The sequence below is a fragment of the Gavialis gangeticus genome, unplaced genomic scaffold, assembly GCF_001723915.1.
Source record: "Gavialis gangeticus isolate Ggan-Ray unplaced genomic scaffold, GavGan_comp1, whole genome shotgun sequence".
NCBI classification, from domain to species: Eukaryota; Metazoa; Chordata; order Crocodylia; family Gavialidae; genus Gavialis; species Gavialis gangeticus.
In genome coordinates this window covers 95,211,399-95,229,782 of record NW_017728992.1, presented here as the reverse complement: position 1 = coordinate 95,229,782, position 18,384 = coordinate 95,211,399, and the positions used below count along the sequence as shown (strand labels likewise).

Here is an 18,384-nt window from a genome sequence, read left to right as displayed (position 1 = left end):
ATATTGAATGTGATTTTTAAAAGTGATTTTTTCCTTCTTTATATAACTAATAATCATGAATGTACTTTAATTAAACAATTTGAAATAAGTAACATAAGACCTCACCGAGGCCTCTGAACTAGAATAACTGCTGTGCAAAACACCTCTACTACAAACACACAATGTTCCTTATAGCTATGAAACACAACACTGATCGTGCTTCTCTTTCTTTCTGCTCAAATGCCTATGCTGTAAATAAAATAGACCATGCAAATAATATCTAGTTAATACCTAATGCCTTAACTGGATTCAGCCACATCTACTGTATCAGTTACATGCCCTAATCTTGATCTAAATTTGCTTTGCTCTGAAAGTGAACAATTTATGATTAGGCAGTTTGCACTGACAAGCACATTTCATTTAGCATGCTTTTTGTATTTTATATATGTATACAGAAATCTGGATTTTTTTTTCTAATATATATTTCTGGGTCACCAAATAAACAAAAGTCAGACACATAGAAGTACTCAGTGCTACATCATTCACCTTAAATTCATATACTGGATGAAATGTGAAACAAAGTTCACAATGTAAAGAAAAAAATTAGGATTTTATTTAGGCTTAAAATAAAACAACAAAGAAAATAAGGATCTTTTTTTCCTTTTTTTTCCCTAAAATTGTTATTAACTTACCTTATTAGATGAAATACCAAACAGACTGTCTTTATGGCAAATTAAGTTCATTATTCATCTCAAATTTGATTTGGTTTACTGCAGCTGAGAGCATTAAAGCTTTTCCCTGTGCTTTGCCAATGCAATGTGGATGACTATGGAAGTAAACACAAGGGCTGGAAGGGAGTGGTTGGGCATCACTCACAGCAGTATACTTGTAACTTTAGCTTTCTATTAGTATGCAAATACTTAATGAAATGAAATCACACAACTAAAGAACAATACTTAATGACTGCTCAGTGCAGATTTTCAAACCCATGCAATTTGGTTTCCTTAGCAGTTATTATGGCTGTTTTGCATGTTGTTAGAGAAATTTCAGTTGCCATCTTCTGCTTTCTAGATCTATTCTTGGCAGTCATGAATATTGAATTACTTAGACCAATAAAAAAGAGTAGCTGTGCATCCTATCAACATACATGGTTTCAGAAGTCATTGAAGGAAGAAAGGAAGTCCTAAGCTTTAACAAATGCTGTAAATGTTGCATTAAAAATATCCTTTAGCTGTTTTCAGAAAAGCAGATATTCAGGTTATTTCCATTAGGGTAAGTTTAAGATTTGAAATATCCCTGACAACATTTGCTTCACCTATGGGGATTTTAGCAATCAAGTTCTATTTTAAACTCAGTTCATTTGACTGAGGTATCTGCATGCATTTTCCATCTGGAAGAACTCATAAAAACAACAGTGAAACAGACCAAGGAGCTGTCCAGGGTGGCAAATTGCTCTTGAGTTTTTATAATCTCCATTACAGCTGAACGTCAAGGGCCAAATCCTATTTCATTTGATGTGCTGAAGTGGTGCATACATAGCTACATAACTGCAGTTTTTGCTACTTGCACATGCCTATTTGTATACCTCCTGGAAGAAAAACACAGGGGACGGCATATAGACCAACAGCCTAATAGTTGGGGCACTTGCCCAGGGAGCAGGATATATGGGTTCTAGCCTCCCTCAACCAGATGTGTTTGAATCTACAAGGTCTTCACACTGTGTTTCAAATTCATTGGAAAAACTGACATGGGGAAACTTCCTGCCCCACTGGGAAAAGAGAAGTCTCAGGCTAGAATCTCTGCTCCAATCCCTTCTGGGGAACTGTCCATTTAGTTGACCCATGTACCTGCTGGCCTGTCTTCTTCCTTCCGGTGTCCCATGTCTCCCTCTCTTGGCTGCTCAGTGGACCCAGCTTCTAGAAAAGATTTAAACAACAGCTGGCCTTTGCTGGGAAGCATGAGATGCAAGTTCAAACTCTCTTTGGGTGAGTGGGGGTCTAGAAACTGGGTCTCTGATTCTCTGGCCAAGACCATTAACTACTAACATATTGGGTTAAAGTGTTAGGATGGCCTGACCCTGTCCCTCACCCACAGCCCATTAGCTTTGTTTTTTGTCAGACTAAAATTTGGAGACTTACCTGTCTTTTGCACATAACTGTATGGTTCTATCCAAACCCACTCACTATGCTTGTTAGACTAGTCTATGTAATGCTGAATTGCAAAACATGTGCAAATCCCCCAAAATGCAGTTATGGGGCTAGGTATTTGCCATTTGGGTACATAAACTGAAATAGTATTTAGCCCTCAGTTTTACAAGAACTGCAAATCTCCCTGCACTAACCTAGGGAAAGCTCCACTAGCAGCATGGATCCTTTGTTTAAAGCTACTAGCAAATGGACAGCCTGTATTTCTAAAGCACAGTATTTTCATTTGTCAAGTAGTTCTGGATAACCTAAAGTATGCTGAACCTAAGATTTGTGTATTTGACCCATGTATCTGAAAGAGTCATAAGCTACCACTGCTGACTGGAATAGATAATGCACAATTAAGGGAAGGAATCTTCTTTTCCTCTTAGATACACAAATGTCTAACCAAGACTGAAAAACCCCCAACTTTGAATACACTTGTTTCAGCCTACTACTCAGTGCCACACCTTCCATTCTTAAACAAACATTCAGAAAAGCTAAAGACAAAGTCCAACTAAAATATCACCTAATTAAAGCAAGTTTTTTGCATATAGCATAATCTGCATTCAGGCTAGGACCCTTAACTGAAACCATTGTAGTGGCACTGATGGATGACATCTTCCTGTCAGTGGATAGAGAGAAGACATTCATTCTCTTCTCCTTGACCTTTCTGCAGCATTCAGTGCTGCTGACCCATAAGATGCTGCTGCTTCAACCAAGAATGGTGGCAGACATCCAAAGTACTACAGTTCTTCCTCCAGGACCACTCTGATGACAATGATGGGAACTGCACATTCATTACAAGATGCGTTGTTTGAGGAGTCTCACAGAGAGAAATTCTCTCTACCCTTTTGTGACATCTACATGCAGTCAGCTGTATAGTGAACTGATGAGACATGGATTCACGTGCTGGTAATAGGAAGACAACATAACATATTTCTAGTTTTGCCTGTCTTTGACCACATAACTCTTCTACCTCCCCCAAACAGGATTCACTATTTGGATGAGATCTCAGCATGAATGAGGAATGGTTGGGTAAAGCTGAATACAAATAAGGTACAGTCAACAGAGGAGAGTATTTTGAAAAGTCTGAGGAATCTGCGGTTAAGTTGCTGTCTCCTTGAATACAAGTTTTACATTCATAATCAGTCAAACAGTAGTTTAGGATCTCTTGCTAATGATAAGCGTTCCATATCTACAATGGCAGGTGTTGCTTTCTATCATCCCTATTTGGCTAGCAGATTCAGTCCCATCCCAGTGCATGAACTAGTCTCTATTATTCACAAATGTGTCTTTTCTTGGTAGGATTATAGTAAAGCATATTCCTGGGAACAAAATCTTTCACCAACTAGAACTGAACACTGCAACGTGTTTCCTTAGCAACCCAGGTTACTGCAAGTAAATCAAACTTGCTGCTTATCTCTATATTAATTTCCCATAGAAATTCAATTAAAGTTCAGTTTCATTCCTATCTTCCAGCCCCGCCATAGGCTGGGCCCCAATTATCTGAAAGGCTGTCTAAGTACCTGGATAAAGACACACCGAACTCTCTGCACTAAGGTAGAAGTTCATTTGTATAGCAGACAGAACTTTTTCAGTGGCCAGTATAAAACAGTGGAATGAATTCCCCTAGGAATGAAATACTACCACAAACCTTGCCATTTTCTGCACCAAATGCAAAGCGTGTGTCTGACTTTGCCTTCTCTCAAGTAAATACATGATAACCTGTATATTTAAAAACAAACAAATGACTAATTTCCTTATCAAAACAAAGCAAACCATTTCATATCCTTTTCCTCCTGAGAGATTAAAAGAAGTGAAAGACACACACTTTCGCCACCTAATGGACTAGTGGGAGATGCTCAGTGGGCATGTTTACACAAGACACTAGCAGCAAAGTAGACTTTTTCTACTGCCTGTTAGCACAGCAGGCAAAAACCATGCTAATGCACAGTAGAATTAGTCTACTGCATATTAGCATCACAAACAAAGTGTGCGCCAGCTGATTGTGGTGTATTAAGTTAGTACCTGTAATTACAGGTACTGAACTTAATGTGCCATAATCACGGCACATTAATGAATGTGTGGAAGTACCCAGTTAATTTAATAATCAGCATGATATTAAAATCTATGAAGAATACGATAAAAGACTGAGCCAGACCATATGCGTATTTAGCTTAAACCAATCTGCCTTCACTGTAATAAAGCACCTCAAATATTTGTAGAGTATTGTACATGTCTCCATTAGAAATGTTGTGGAGTTTATACTTATGCTGAGCTTCTACCCTGGCTCCAAACTGTCCTTTGTGTTAGGACTGCCTTGACCAGGATTTTTGTGGATGAAGACTAGAGTCCTAAACAGAAAATTTTCATGCGACAGATAAGACTGAAGCTATAGTCATAAAAGAACTGTCATCATGATAGCATCATCCACAAGCATGAGGCTTTTGTCAGCTCAATGCACGGAGACCTCCAGCATAATGAAAGAGTGGCAGCCTGTGAAGGCACTGGGACACAGAAAAGACAGAGATACTCAGGAAGGTGGAAGCTGGCAACTTGTTACCTCCAGAAAACAAAGAGCACTCCTCTTCTCAACTTGTGGCTGCCCAGCTGAAGAACTGGTATACCTGCTGGCCCAAGAGGTCCACTGTCTTCCAGGAACTTCTATCTGAGATGACATGGAAAGGATACTTGGACCCATCCAGCTCTCTGAATACTATGCCATACTGCTCATCCATATGGACAATAATGATACTGCAGATTAAAAGCGACTACATGGCTCTGGCTACAAGTGTGACCAGGACAGGGGCCCCAAGTGGTACTCTCATTGAGCTTTCCAGCCAAGGGTAAAGCAGGAGCAGCTGCATCCTGGGGATCAACATATGGCTGCACAGATGGTGTTGTCTAGCAGGGCTTTAACTTCTGCAAACATGGAGTGGTGTTCCAAGAATTTGGACTGCTGGGAAGAGATGGGTCCACCTGATGGAGAAGGAAGAATATCTTTGCATACAGGCTTGCTAACCTAGTGAGGAGGACTTTAAACAAGGTTCCCTTGGGGGTTGGAGACAAAAGTCCAGAAGGGTGTAAAGAGCCTGGGGTTCTGGATAAAAACTTACTGAAGGGAACTAAGCAGAACCATTAGCAGTGTCTCACACAGAAAAGGGGACAAGCAATTAGATACTTAAAACATCTATATACTTATGCAAGAAGCATGGGAAATTGGGAAATAAACAGGAAGAACTGGATGTCCTAGTATAATCAAGGAATTATGAAGCAACTGAGATTATAGAGATGTGACGGGATAATCCACATGACTGGAGTACCATCATGGACAGGTTTAACTTGTTCAGGAATGATAGCCTTGGGAAAAAAGGTGTAGGTTTTGCCCTATGTATATAAAGGAGATGAACATGTATTTTGTGGTGCAGTATAAAGTGGAAGGTAGGCCCATTGTAAGCCTCTGTGTAAAAGGTAAGAGGGGAGAGCATCAGGGGGGCATCATGGTAGGCATCTGCTATAGTTCTGCAAGCCACAAGGAAGAGGTGGATGAGGCCTTCTTTAAACAACTGACAGAAGCTTTCAAATAGCACAGCTGGTTCTCATGGGGGATTTTAACCTCATGGCTCCTGACCCTCCGTGTGCTTCCTTGCTGGTTCTCTGGTTTTGAATCCTGACTCCAGTTCCAGCTTCTGATTCTTGAAGGATCCTTGGCAACCTGATTCTTGTTTTCTGCTCTTGATTCTGGTTTGACCTCTGGCTTTGACTTTTGGTTTCTGATCCTGGTTAACCCTCACCTTATCCTGTCTCTGGTTCTTGCTTTCAACCCTGATCTGCCTTTTTCCATTCTGGCTCCCAATTCCAGTTCTAGTTCCATGCCCCTCCTTCCCCCAGTTCCTGGGAAACCAACCTGGACTGTACCTGTGCTTCAGGTACCTAACCACTAGGCAAGAGTGCCCATGACCCAGTCCCTAACTAACAAATGCAAAGTGTTGCATTTGGGATGAAATGATGGCATGCACAAATACAGACTTGAGAACGACTGGCTAGGCTGCACTACTGCAGAGGGGTTATCATAGACCATAAGCTGAATAAGAGCCAACAGTGTGCTCTTGCTGCAAAATAGACTGGATTGTATTTACAGGGATGTCACTTGCAAATCAAGATAAGTGATTCTTCCAATCTATTCAGCACTGGTGAGGCCTCGTTTGGAGTACTGGTTGCAGTTTTGGGTCCCACATTTCAAGACTGTGGACAAATTCGAATAAGTCTAATAGAGAGCAACACAAATGATTATAGGCCAGTAAAGCCTGACTTATAATGAAAGACTGGAACTATTTACCCTGGGGAAGAGAAGACCAAGGGAGGAATTTGGTAATGGTCTTCAAATACCTGAAGGATGATTTTAAAGAGGATGGAGACAGACTTTTTCCTGTGGCTGTAAGGGACAAGACTAGGAGCAATGAACTCAAGCTGCAGCAGAGGAAATTTAGATTGGACATCAGGAGGGACTTCTGACTATGAGGGTAGTCACACATTGGAACAGGCCTCCAAGAGAAGCTGTTAAATCTCCTTTCTTGGAAACTTTCAAGATCAGAATGGACATAAATCCCTGGTTTAGTCAGGGGTGACCCTGCCTAGGGCAGAAGGTGGAACTAGATGACCTCATGAAGTTCCTTCCAGTCCTTCTTTCCTATGTTCCTAAGATCTATTTGTATGGCTTCCCTCACTGTAGTATCTGAGCACCTAAGATGGGACAGCTACATCAATGATTCGTCTTTATTAACTATATGAGAAAATGCTGTTTATAATAGTCAAGAGTTCAGAAAGGTCATTCTCACCAACATCAATATTTGATATGATTACAAGGTTTTAGTGTACGTTAAAGAACAGGTTGAGAGGGGATGGAAGGCTAGCTAGAAATGTTTTGCTACATGTATGGGTTATTTTAATAGAATGATTTTCCATCAAGCAATAAAGATATCTTGGATACATGCAGAATGAAGCTGACTGCCTAGGATGTAGTTCTGCTTGAATTATTCATTCTGAATATATTTGTTGCAAACTTAGCTTTTTTTTGCCTTTTGTTAATTGTTTACAAACCTGTCTATAGCTCTGTGAATCCACACATTATTCATAAACATTTGCCAGTTTGGACGAACAATTTTTAACTGTTGAAAAATTATTAGAGATGAATGATATGCTTTTGATATGAAATATTAAACAATCAGTTGTGCCTAAATATACCTTCCTAAATATATCTTCCTTAAAATATCTCAGCTTCTACAATGACTTGCAAATTCCAACATTTCATTAAACTTTGGGGATTCATGAATATTTTCAAAAGCACCTGGAGAGTGCCCAAATTTTTTGCCTGTGATATCTTTTACTGAACCTACTGTATAGTTCAAAGAGCTGCTGGATAAGTGCCCAGTCAAAGGAAGGGTACCTGATGCCTCAAAGATTGTCCAACACCTATCTCAATAAAAGTTAGTTCAGTAAAGAATATAATTCTTGCCTTTCAGACATTTCCTGGACCATCATGGCTCCAACAACACTCTGACCGTACTACAATATTTTTGAATTGTATAGTCCCACCATTAGTACCAAATGTAGTGCTTTACTTGGAAACATATTTAAAATATTTTTCCTCTCCATCATGTCTCTAGCTTTACTAGGGAACAGGAAACAGAGTTCAGAAAAAAATAGTAACGGAAGGTCTCTCTATTTTACAAAACTGATCAGCAAACTGCAATTGAAATGGAATATTTGCCAGTCAGTGGATTCACTTCTTATTTATAGTGGCATGAGTAAAGAATCAAGTAGGCTGGAAGTAAGTATTAATGGGGTATAAAATGTACCTTGCATATGCATGCAAGACAAGGAGATATTGAATTAATTAACTTGGATATGGTATTCATGTCATTGTGAAAGTCATGTAAACAAAGTTGACAAAAAAGAACAAGTCAAGAATGACTGCAAATGCAGACGGGAGTATACAGGTAAATCCAGCAAAATGTAATTTAAACACATTTCTAGGCCAGAAGAACAAACAATGTACTAGATAACTGATTATACCACATTAATAAATAATATGATAGATCACAATACAGATTAGCACCTGGATTTTCTTTAAAATTACGTGATGCTTTTGACTTGGCCATGCAAAGAAATCAGGCAAGAATAGAAGTCAAGGAATATCTAATGAATATCTAAAGAATCAAGTACAGTAACCAGTCTTAAGAAAAAAAATAGGAGTTATTGAAGAAGAGTGTCTTTACACTTATAGAGATTATGGACATTGCAGCCAGTCTCCAACAAAACCTAAACCAGGAGATAAAGCATGGGATCTGGGACAAATCAGACCCCTTCTCTGGCAGCTCCAAACCAAAATAAACCAGGAAATATGTACCAATTCAAGACTTCTGGCTTATAGGTGTTTTTTTTTGTTTTCCCTGTTTCCTGCAGATGGACTGCTGGGCAAACTGTAGCAAGCTGAGCACAGACTTCCTCACTTACTTCACACTTTCCCTTTCAGACATGGCAACGTTCCACTGCTGAATCTTCTCCAAACAGCAGTTGCCAGCAATAAAAGATCTACAATTTCTGCTTCCCTGTACTCTGCGTTTCATCCTCATTTCTTTTGAGCTGTAATTAAGGCCCTTAAGTAAACCTATTTCCCTAACTCTGAGTATACTGGTGGTTGCAGAGCCATCCAGTGGCTCATGAGAAAACATAACTGATACCAAAAAAAAAAAAAAAAAAAAAAAAAAAAAAAAAAAAAAAAAATGAAACGTGAAAAAAATCTATGTAAATTTTCTTTCACTCTACAGATGTGCCAAGGCCTAGTGGAATACAGTAATTAGGGAGAACATCAAGCAGCAAATACATGATTAGAGATGAACTGTGCACTGCAATAACTCTGATGCATGAATGATTATAGTTTCATAGAAATTGAGGGTGGTGTAAAGCTATGAATACATTTAGAATATCTGTCAGGGAAGAACTCCCTGTTATGTTACTGTTTCCATTAATGTGTCTAGTTTTAGATATTACAATGGACATATACCATGTTCAGTTTCGCAAAAACAGTGTTCAGTGCCTAACAGTTTTCACTTTCAAGAAATAGGAAACTATCTTGAATGAATCAAGAACCATCCTCACTATCTCCCCACCTGTCTCTGATTGAAAATTAGACTATTCCTAAACTTGAAACAAACCTGAACATTTTCTTGACTTGAAGAAATTAACCAGCTCACTCACCGTCTTTCTTCCACCAACATAAATACAGTCACTTTTCAGAGAAACAATCCGATAATTCTAACTTGCCCTGATCTTGCAGACGAGACTTTTAATCTACACAAATTCACATGGAAGCAAGCCTTGGGGTATGATTTCCTTCTCTGTACTGTTGCAGAGGATTACTGAGTACAGAAAATTCCTAACAATCTACTGATCTTAGCCTACATCAGCCATAGAATATTGTGAGATTTAAAGGCCCAAATGCCACAAGAGTTAAAGATGAATTTTGGGTTCTACTACTGTAAAACTGATGAGGTAAGAAGCATCCAAACACATAAAATATCATTACAACTGGGGACATTACTAGAGAAAATTTCTTTGTAACTCATCACTGGCAAATAAGACATACGGGAGGAGGCACAAAGTATATCATATGAGAAAAAATAGTAAGAAAAGAGATTTATCAGCCCTCCTCCTAAAATAGAACAGGGAATTTGTGGCTACTGTTAAAAAGAGTTTGGATATAGGAGGGGTACTGCTTGGCACTTCTGCCACTGCAGCTCACATAACTGGACTTCCCTACAGGGATTATCTGTTAGCATTAGAAAAGACTGTATGACAGGTGAGCAACTCTGCCCTGAATCAAAACTCCAAACCTTGAGAAGATAGCATCTCTAACTTCTCTAATTTTAGTAGACACCAACTTGGGACCATACTAAAGTTACCAAAGTGAGATTACTCTTGTTTGTTATTTCCATTTCTAAATTCTTAGAAGTCATCCAGATACTCTGGTGAAAAGGCCATTAGAATAAGCAGGCAGGTACCAACAGAATTTCAGCCATGACCTATTTCAGACTCAGCCATTCAGCTTCAGAGAAAGAACTTGTATTTAATATTTAATATCTGCACACAACATTTATTCAATAAAATATTTTCAATATTAATATCACAAGAAAGGGTTGCATAAAACAATAGGCTCTTCTAAAGATTGCATAGTTCATTTGCTGGGTCATCAACAGCAATTTAAATTACAAGTGATCAGAGCATCTAGTAATTTGGTTAGTGATTTAAAATGAACAAGCAAACAAAGAAGCCCCCCTTATTCAAAGTCATTATCAGAGTAGTCCAAAAGTGTCATGAATTTGCAGTTAACTAGCTTGAATTTCAATTATTACATTTCATATTGTCCTAACAACACAGGAAACCAGGCTTTCTATGACAGGATTAGAAGTTCATCAGGAAAATTAAAGCCAGCTGAACTATATCTACATCCTATTGAGAACGGGATACTGATTATTTTAAATATTTAGGTTGAAACAGCGCCAAAAGGGCCACAATTAGGGTCAGGGTCCATTAGGCTTCGCACTATTCATATACCAGGGAAGATAATGATAATACCTATGCATGAAACTGTTTATAGTCTAAGAAGGTAAGGAATATACAAAGGGAAAGTGATACATGAAAGGAATCAACATTTTCATGATGTTTTTACATGCACTATATATAGGTGTGTGCGTGTGTGATCTTGTTATATTATTAATAGAGAAAAATAGACTTCAGTTATTCCAGTGTCACACTTTAAACTAGCCCTCATTAACTGTCTCATAACATTCTCAATGTTAATTAAAGCCTGATTAAGGTTTTTCCTTTGTTTTTTAACAACTTAGAAACAGTCATATTCCGCTAAATATTTTTAAAACCATCCACATAATTGGCAGGGGTTGTGGAGGAAAACAAACACAAAACAAAATTTGGACATAAATAGAATGGCAAACTTAGAAGAGAACATTTAGTTATTTTAATTTCTGCCCTACATGACTGTTGGGTATAGTTTCATTAAGACACAAATAATGTCCTCTAATTCCTCTTCAAGAACCAATTCCCGTCAATTAAATATTATCTAAAAGTCCCCGTGGAGGTGTTCATTTGAAGCTGATGGTGGCACAGTTTTTCACTCTTTCCTAACCATCTGGTTGTTAACTGAATTGTCAGCTATTTTATCAAAATCTGCCCAGAAGCTAAAAGAGTAAACAAAAACAACAAAGAAACCCGGAAAGTCCAAATTAATCTAAACCATTAAATCCAAAATTTATATTTCTTCTGGTCTTTTAAAGACACCCAAGAAATCTAGTGTATTAAATCTTAAAAAGTTGAAACATTTTTCTGTTCCAGCCTGAAGTCCCTCCCCACTCTACACGTATATCTGTACATACATGCTGCCCATACACATTTTACCCATTCCCTTTGCCCCACTCTGCTCTAAATTAATAGAAAACATGGATGTCTGTTTACACATTAAAAACTGAGAAATTCAAAAGTTGGTATTATAAAGGATTTTATATGCCATTTTACCATGCTTACTGAGCTCAATTTAGAAATGTGGGTACTTTTCCAAAGCATCCAAATCCTGCACTTTGCCCAGGTGCTGACTTGAACAGAAAAATGTGGAAACTCAATGCCTCATTAATGTATCCACATTATAAAACTGGGCTGCTGTATATGTTTGTATATATAAGCAAATAAATCAATAGGCACAAATAGGCAGTAGTCCCATTATTTTAAAGAAAAACAGAGTTATATCAAACCTCTTTTTTCCTCATGGTCTTCTCTCTTCTCTGGGTAACATTATTCCATCTCACACATACACTTAGATGTGCCATAACTGCTTTGTTTAAAATGCAAAAAAGCTATCCACCGCTCTTCTAAGAATGAAATGGTTTTAAAATTTTCGGATCCATGTTTCTGCCACAACCATTCACCGGCAGTATGATAGCTCCAAGAGCAGACATCTGATTCTTGACATTTAAAGATACAATACTGGTGAAAAATAGTGACGCTGTATTAACTGCAAACAGCTTGTGAGGGAGTAGGTGATGTACTCCTAAAGTGTATAATCAGAACAAGCAATAATTTCAACATTTCTATTTGGTATTTTTGAATCAATGCCATCAAAAAGAGCAATAGCCAGATACACAAATCTGGACACTTTATAGTAACTGTTTTGTAAGGATTTATATTCGATGGCAAAAAAAGAATAGACAGCAGGTTGTTTCCCTTCTGTACATAGAATTAAGACATTTCAAAGTTTTCAAAAGGTCTCAAAGCTTGAATAATAAAAGAAGCTGTAAATGAAGACAAATCCTGAAATTACAGAAACCAAAGAATTTGTATACTGGTAACATCCTGTTCGCTGACATTGTAATGCTAAATGCAAACACTGCAACCTCCCGTTCTCTGTGCCCCCACTGAGACTGCCTTTTTAATCCAAAAGATTGCACAGAAAGCTCTCATTCTTCCCACATAAAAAAAATCAGCCTCCTCCCCTGAAGCATTCATTTGAAACCGTGAATTTTAGAAAGGAAATACAGTTTTATTTTTTTTATATTGATTATCCTCTTTTCTGTTTAAATGACCTTTTAGAAGTCTGAAAAAAAATTACCTCTGAAGGACCAGAATGGGGGGACCCAGAACACCAACAACAAGGGACAGCATAGTTAACAGCAATCAGTGCTAAATACTGTACCTGGAGGTATTGACAAGACCGTTCCTGTTGACATGTCTCTGACTTCATCACTGTTTGATCCATATTAACTGAAGCTTTCTGGTAAACCTCACGAGCTCTGCTCACTGTTAGTGTAGAGGACCAAGAGCTTTTCTTCATTAGCTGTGAGTCCAAATTCACAGGCAGGTTTGCACAGGTAGAGCATTTGACATCATTATTGCTTCTGGATGACTTCACAGTATGTTCACTAATAGTGTTATAGGCTTCCATAAAGTACTGGGACGAGGAACGATCAGGGCATCTTCCCATAGTCATAACCCCACTGGGACCATGATAAACGCAAACATCATTGTCCAAATTGTCATCTGAACTCCACCACCCAGATGCATTGGACCTGGGCTTCCCTTCTGGTCTCCTTTCTTTACTCTTGCTACGCTTCCCATACCTCATCGTCTGTGTCTCTTCTGGGCTTGCTTTGCCACCATTGACACTTCCCTTGGATGGTCCCTCAAGAGAATGAGACTTTGTGAAGAGCTTTTGAACAGAATGAACCAAGTGGCGGATCCTCCCTGGGCTATCACCCCGATGTTCCACGGCAGTTCGTTTGTACTGTAAGGTATGGTAGCCATCTCGATTAAGAGGCAACTGCCTTTCAAACTGGTCCAAAAGATTGGCAGGGATGCGGTTAGTTTTACTGGAAGTTCCATGGGGAACAAGAGCACACTCATCTTTCAGTTCATGGTTAGAGCTATAATGCCTCCGAGGAAATGTGCTGCTAGCAAGCTGGTCATTATAGGGCACCATGCATTCTGCCTGAAAAGAGTTCCTTTGAGTATAATAAGGATGATCTGCAGGGTGAGGGTCCACTGGATTTAATAAATATGGCTTCCTGTCTGGGTGATGTGGCAGACTGTCACATGTAGGGTCACAGGTAACCCCATGATGATGACTGCGGCTGCTAGATAATCCTTTCATGGCTGATGTAAAGAGAGTCCCAAAGGCATCTAACACATATAGTTATGTTAGAGACAGGTTGCAGAGAAATACCTAAAAGAATGGAAAACAACAGAATATGTGACATATTTAAGGTATTACCTTATGACAGATATTAACATGCATAATACCTATGATAGGTATTAACTTGCATATTTTTAAAATGAATTGCCTTTATTTTTATTTTTTAAATTTTTTTTGGTATAAATCATATCAGCCTCTTCTGTTAACTATTTTTTGTTCCTTTACCCATGGCTTTATAGCATCATATAATGGGTAATTTAGCACATTACAAAAAGCATAATGAACCTGTTATATCTCCTGAAAACTAGAAAGAAAAATATTTTCTTCTGTAAAGTTCACCATGGCTATATAATGCACAGTATTAAAAAAGGTGCTATAGATCCACTAATCCTCAGTCCTGCAAACAAGTGCTCATGGAAGCTGTTTCAGTGGACCTCAAATCACAAAGTCATGCTCTTATAGAAATATTTTCTGGGTCACTTAATACAATGAAGACAACGGGAATTTTTCCGCTGACTTCACTGCACACTGGATCAGGCTTTGAGTGAATTTTGTGTCCTATTTGTTGTGTGACTGTAAGCATTCTCAGGGCAAGAATGAGACTTTCTTTTCCTTCTTGTAGAACACTAAGCACACATTATGAAATCAAGAACAGAAAATAAAAAAATAATAAAATTTGCTGATGCTGGAAGAACAAAGCCAAACTTGTAACAGTTTTACAGTCTGTATCTCTGGGATGATGGCAGACCTTTTTACTTTCTCCAGCTATTTACCAGAAAAACATCTTTACATTGATAACAGACTGTTCTGACGTATCCCCATACATTTCCAAAGCACTGAGCAGCACTGTAGCATCATTGTGCCTTCTAATGTCAATCGGATTTGTATTGCCAAATCTTGCACATAGTTTTGAAAATTGACATTGGATTGGAATTGTTTGTCCTGACAGTGATTCTTAGTGTTTTATGGTACAGGTTATAACAAACTGGCAATTAGACATTTTCCTTTAGCTCAGGTAGAGCAGTAACAATGGTTCTGACAAGAGATACTCTTAATTTAGATTTCACCAGGGACAAATTTAGTGGACTAGGGATCAGAAGTCTTGATGTTGCTTCAGTATCTGGACTACTAATGTATGAATTGCTAATGTTCCAAAAATATTTGAATGGGATTTAATGTAGGGAGTTAATGTATAGAGAGGACTTTGGGAGTAATACAATCTCTTTGCAGCTACAAAATAACTGAAACAGGACTCACTCAGCTATGTTATTTTCATGGGGGCCATTATGTGTTGTGCCTCTTGGAACACTATTTCAGTCTGAAGTTTCCTTGGAAGTGTAGAGAGGCTTGCATAGCAACTAGTACTGCAATTGTATTACTAAGGTATTTCTTTCAGATAAGTGTTCATATTTTAATGAATTGTAGAAATTAAACCTAGTAGAAAATCAGCCATGAAAACACTTTCTGAAACAACATTAAATACCTGTCAGCATTGCAAAAACCTGTTTTGTATTTAAGCAGAACATATTTAGTATTTTCTCTTGACCCCTAGGAAGCCAAAGCAGTTTATCAATATTCTACAGAGTCAGCATGGATAGCCTACATTTCATTCTCCCACACTAGCTTCCTGCAATGCAGGAAATGTTCTTTATCAAGGGGCCTTCAATGCTAAAAGGAGATTTCAAAATATCACAAATGGCATTTGAAATATTCAAACAAGATGGGCTCACTGATTTGCTCAAATATGGACATGGCCTGAAGCATTTTTAAAAGCCTGAAAGTGATCACTTACACCAGTGGTCACCAACCAGTGGATCTTAATCCACCAGCAGATCACGGAGTCTCTTGGAGTAGATTCAAGGCTGGGGTGTGGGGGCAGAGTGCCCACGTGCATGCGCCCCAGTCCAGCAGGTCAGTCCATGGGGGAGGGAAGGTGCAGGGGCTAGACTGAGGCCCCCATGGTGACAGACAGTGCCGCAGGGGTAAGTTGGGTGGGGCCCAGGCCAGGTAGGACTTAGCTGCTGTGGAGACATGCCTCCAAATAATTTTTTCTCCCTCTGCCTCAATCTCTCCCCCTCCCCTTCCCTTCCTACAGTTACCTACTGTGGGGAGGGGGGTGGCAGTGGTGTAGGGTAGGTTTTGGGTTGCTTTTAAATGTCAAACCTGATCTCCTACTTAAAGGGGCTGGAGACCACTGACTTACACTGGAGTTCCAAATAATACTATACAGCTTTACCGACTCCTCTGCATCCCTGCTTTATTAAACTGTGGGAATTGTTGAATCTCCCAAGTGAAACTCCCTTACTTGAGTCATTTATAATGTGACTTAATGATGTATACACCATTAAAAACAATCTTGCAAAAATGCACTTGACGAGTAAACATGTCTCTTCTGCTCTCAAATATCTTTAATATGGTTTTGCACTCTAAAATTTATGAAGATAGCCAAATCATTTCAGCTATATAATTTAGATGAAAATCCTTTTCTAATAATATCACAGAATTTAGGATTACATAATTATTAAAATGATATTAATGATATCATACAAATGTGCCATGAAAGACAAAGAGCTACCACCTCCATCCCAAATATTTTACCATCCAAAAGATGTAAAGAAGACAGGGCACAGCAAAAGAGTTGGCTGAGGGAATTACCTATTTATATGTTTGTAATTGAACTCATAATTTGAGGTTATTGTGGAAGTGAATTTGTAAATGAGAGGTTAGAATGAGAGCTGAGGGGGATGATAGTTCACAAAGTTGATAGGGCCTGAACAGGAAGAGAGTAATGGAGATAGGGTGGGTGAAGAACATGAATGACACATACAGGCTGGTACCACTGGTAAGGTGAAGTGGTTGTGGGGAGAAAAAGGAGCACTGTATCAGGCAAATATGTAGGCTGGGGCAGAGCTGTGTGGGATCTTGAAGACAACTGAATACTGTGCAAGGTGGATGGCTTAAAAGAGTGTGTGATGTCATTTGATGGATGGTAGAGGAGAATAATTTTACAACCAATGTTTTGGACAGATTAGAGAAGAAGGTAATGTGGGTGTTAAAAAGGATGGAGGATAGATCTCTTAATGATCAAGAGAATAATAAAGTGGCACATGAAAAAGGGGTAGATATCAGGACAGAGAGAAAGGGTAAAAAACTTCAATATGTTTTGGAGGAAGACACAGCTAGAAGGCCTGAATATGGAGGTCAAAAGAAAAGAAAATCCCAAGTTTGTGGGTTTGGATGGCAAATGGGCTGGTGGAGAGAGTTAGAAGGAAAGACAAAAAACAATTTTACATCTCTATTAAGACTGAGTTGTCAAAGCACAGAAGAACTGTCAGAGGAAGAGGAGAGAATAGGGAAATCATATAATGATTAACAAATAAGTGCCAATAATCTCCACAAGATGATTTCCTTGTTGACAACATTAAAGAGGTAAATCTGCGAGGAACTAGGTCACACACGGTTATGGGGAAGATAAAGAAAAGGAGGCAGTTTAGGTTGAAAGGATGAACAGAGAGAGGCTGCAGGATGAAGAGAGAGAGGGAGATAGGAAGAAGCAGAAGAAACAACTATCTCAAGTGTTGAAGATGCAAGATTGGTAGGAGAACCAGAAACAGGAGTCCCATGAATGCCAAGGGAAAACAGAGAATAATGCTGAATGGAGTGAACAATAGTATCAAAAGCTACAGAATGAACAGGATGGGCAAAGGCCCGAAGACTTGTCAGCATAGGTGGATCTAGGACTTTTAAAAGGAAGATGCAGGATTAGTGACCAGCACTGTAGGAATGGCTGCACCGTCTGTTCCCAGCTTCTCTTCACTGCCCACCAGGGTGGGCAGACCATACCATGGGAGCAGCAGCTGGAGATCTGATTTAGGTCCATGAGGCAGAAAAGAATCTGCCCTCCTCCTGCTTTTGGCACTATCATCTTTAGCTTCCATGTTCACCAGGAGCACCCTTTCCCAATCCTCCTATCTCCCGTCCCTCCTCCCATTATATCTCTGAGTACAGAGAACCCTGCCAATATCCCACCCCCTCCCCACCATCCTGGCCACTCCTGTCCCTCTACAGCCAGGTCTGCAGCAAGCAGCTGCATGGGTAGATGCGCTTAGCTGCAGACAGTAGCATGGCAGAGATGGCAGCAGCAGGTCAGTTTTTCTGTATTTGGGCCTGCTCCTGGTTGCTTCTCTCTGCCTGGGGGACCAGATAGGGAGGAGGAACCTGGCTACCATTGCTGCTATTCCTGGCTGAGTCCAGCTCCCCATGCAGCCTGGTCAGAGTAGGGCAGGAGCAGTCCTAGAGTTTCCCCACCCCTTTGTCTGCCAGGTCAGCTGGGGACAACAGCAGTGGCAAGCAGGAGAGGGGGGTGGGAAGGGAAGAGAGGGGATGTGCCACTAAACAGAAGGGAAAGACAGGGGGAAGGGGGCAAAAAGGGTGGATTCCTCCCTGTTTTGGGATTTAGAA

General features: G+C 39.3%; 1 protein-coding gene and 1 long non-coding RNA gene across 4 annotated transcripts in view; one reads left to right on the top strand and one right to left on the bottom strand.

The window, feature by feature from the left end:
• Nucleotides 1-8,771, top strand: part of LOC109303560 — a 36,849-nt gene extending 28,078 nt beyond the window's left edge. Inside the window, exon 3 of the long non-coding RNA XR_002099160.1 lies at nucleotides 8,631-8,771. This is a non-coding gene — a long non-coding RNA (uncharacterized LOC109303560). The remainder of the gene's footprint in view (nucleotides 1-8,630) is intronic.
• Nucleotides 1-18,384, bottom strand: part of DLGAP1 (DLG associated protein 1) — a 693,131-nt gene that overhangs the window by 297,493 nt on the left and 377,254 nt on the right. For 2 of the 3 annotated variants that reach the window (XM_019525761.1, XM_019525769.1), the window contains one exon: nucleotides 12,928-13,953. In XM_019525761.1, the coding sequence (XP_019381306.1) occupies nucleotides 12,928-13,881 (954 nt within the window). In that variant the 5' untranslated portion in view covers nucleotides 13,882-13,953. Of the gene's footprint in view, nucleotides 1-11,989; nucleotides 12,266-12,927; nucleotides 13,954-18,384 lie in introns of those variants that run through there. The other variant, XM_019525775.1, reaches the window with a different exon arrangement.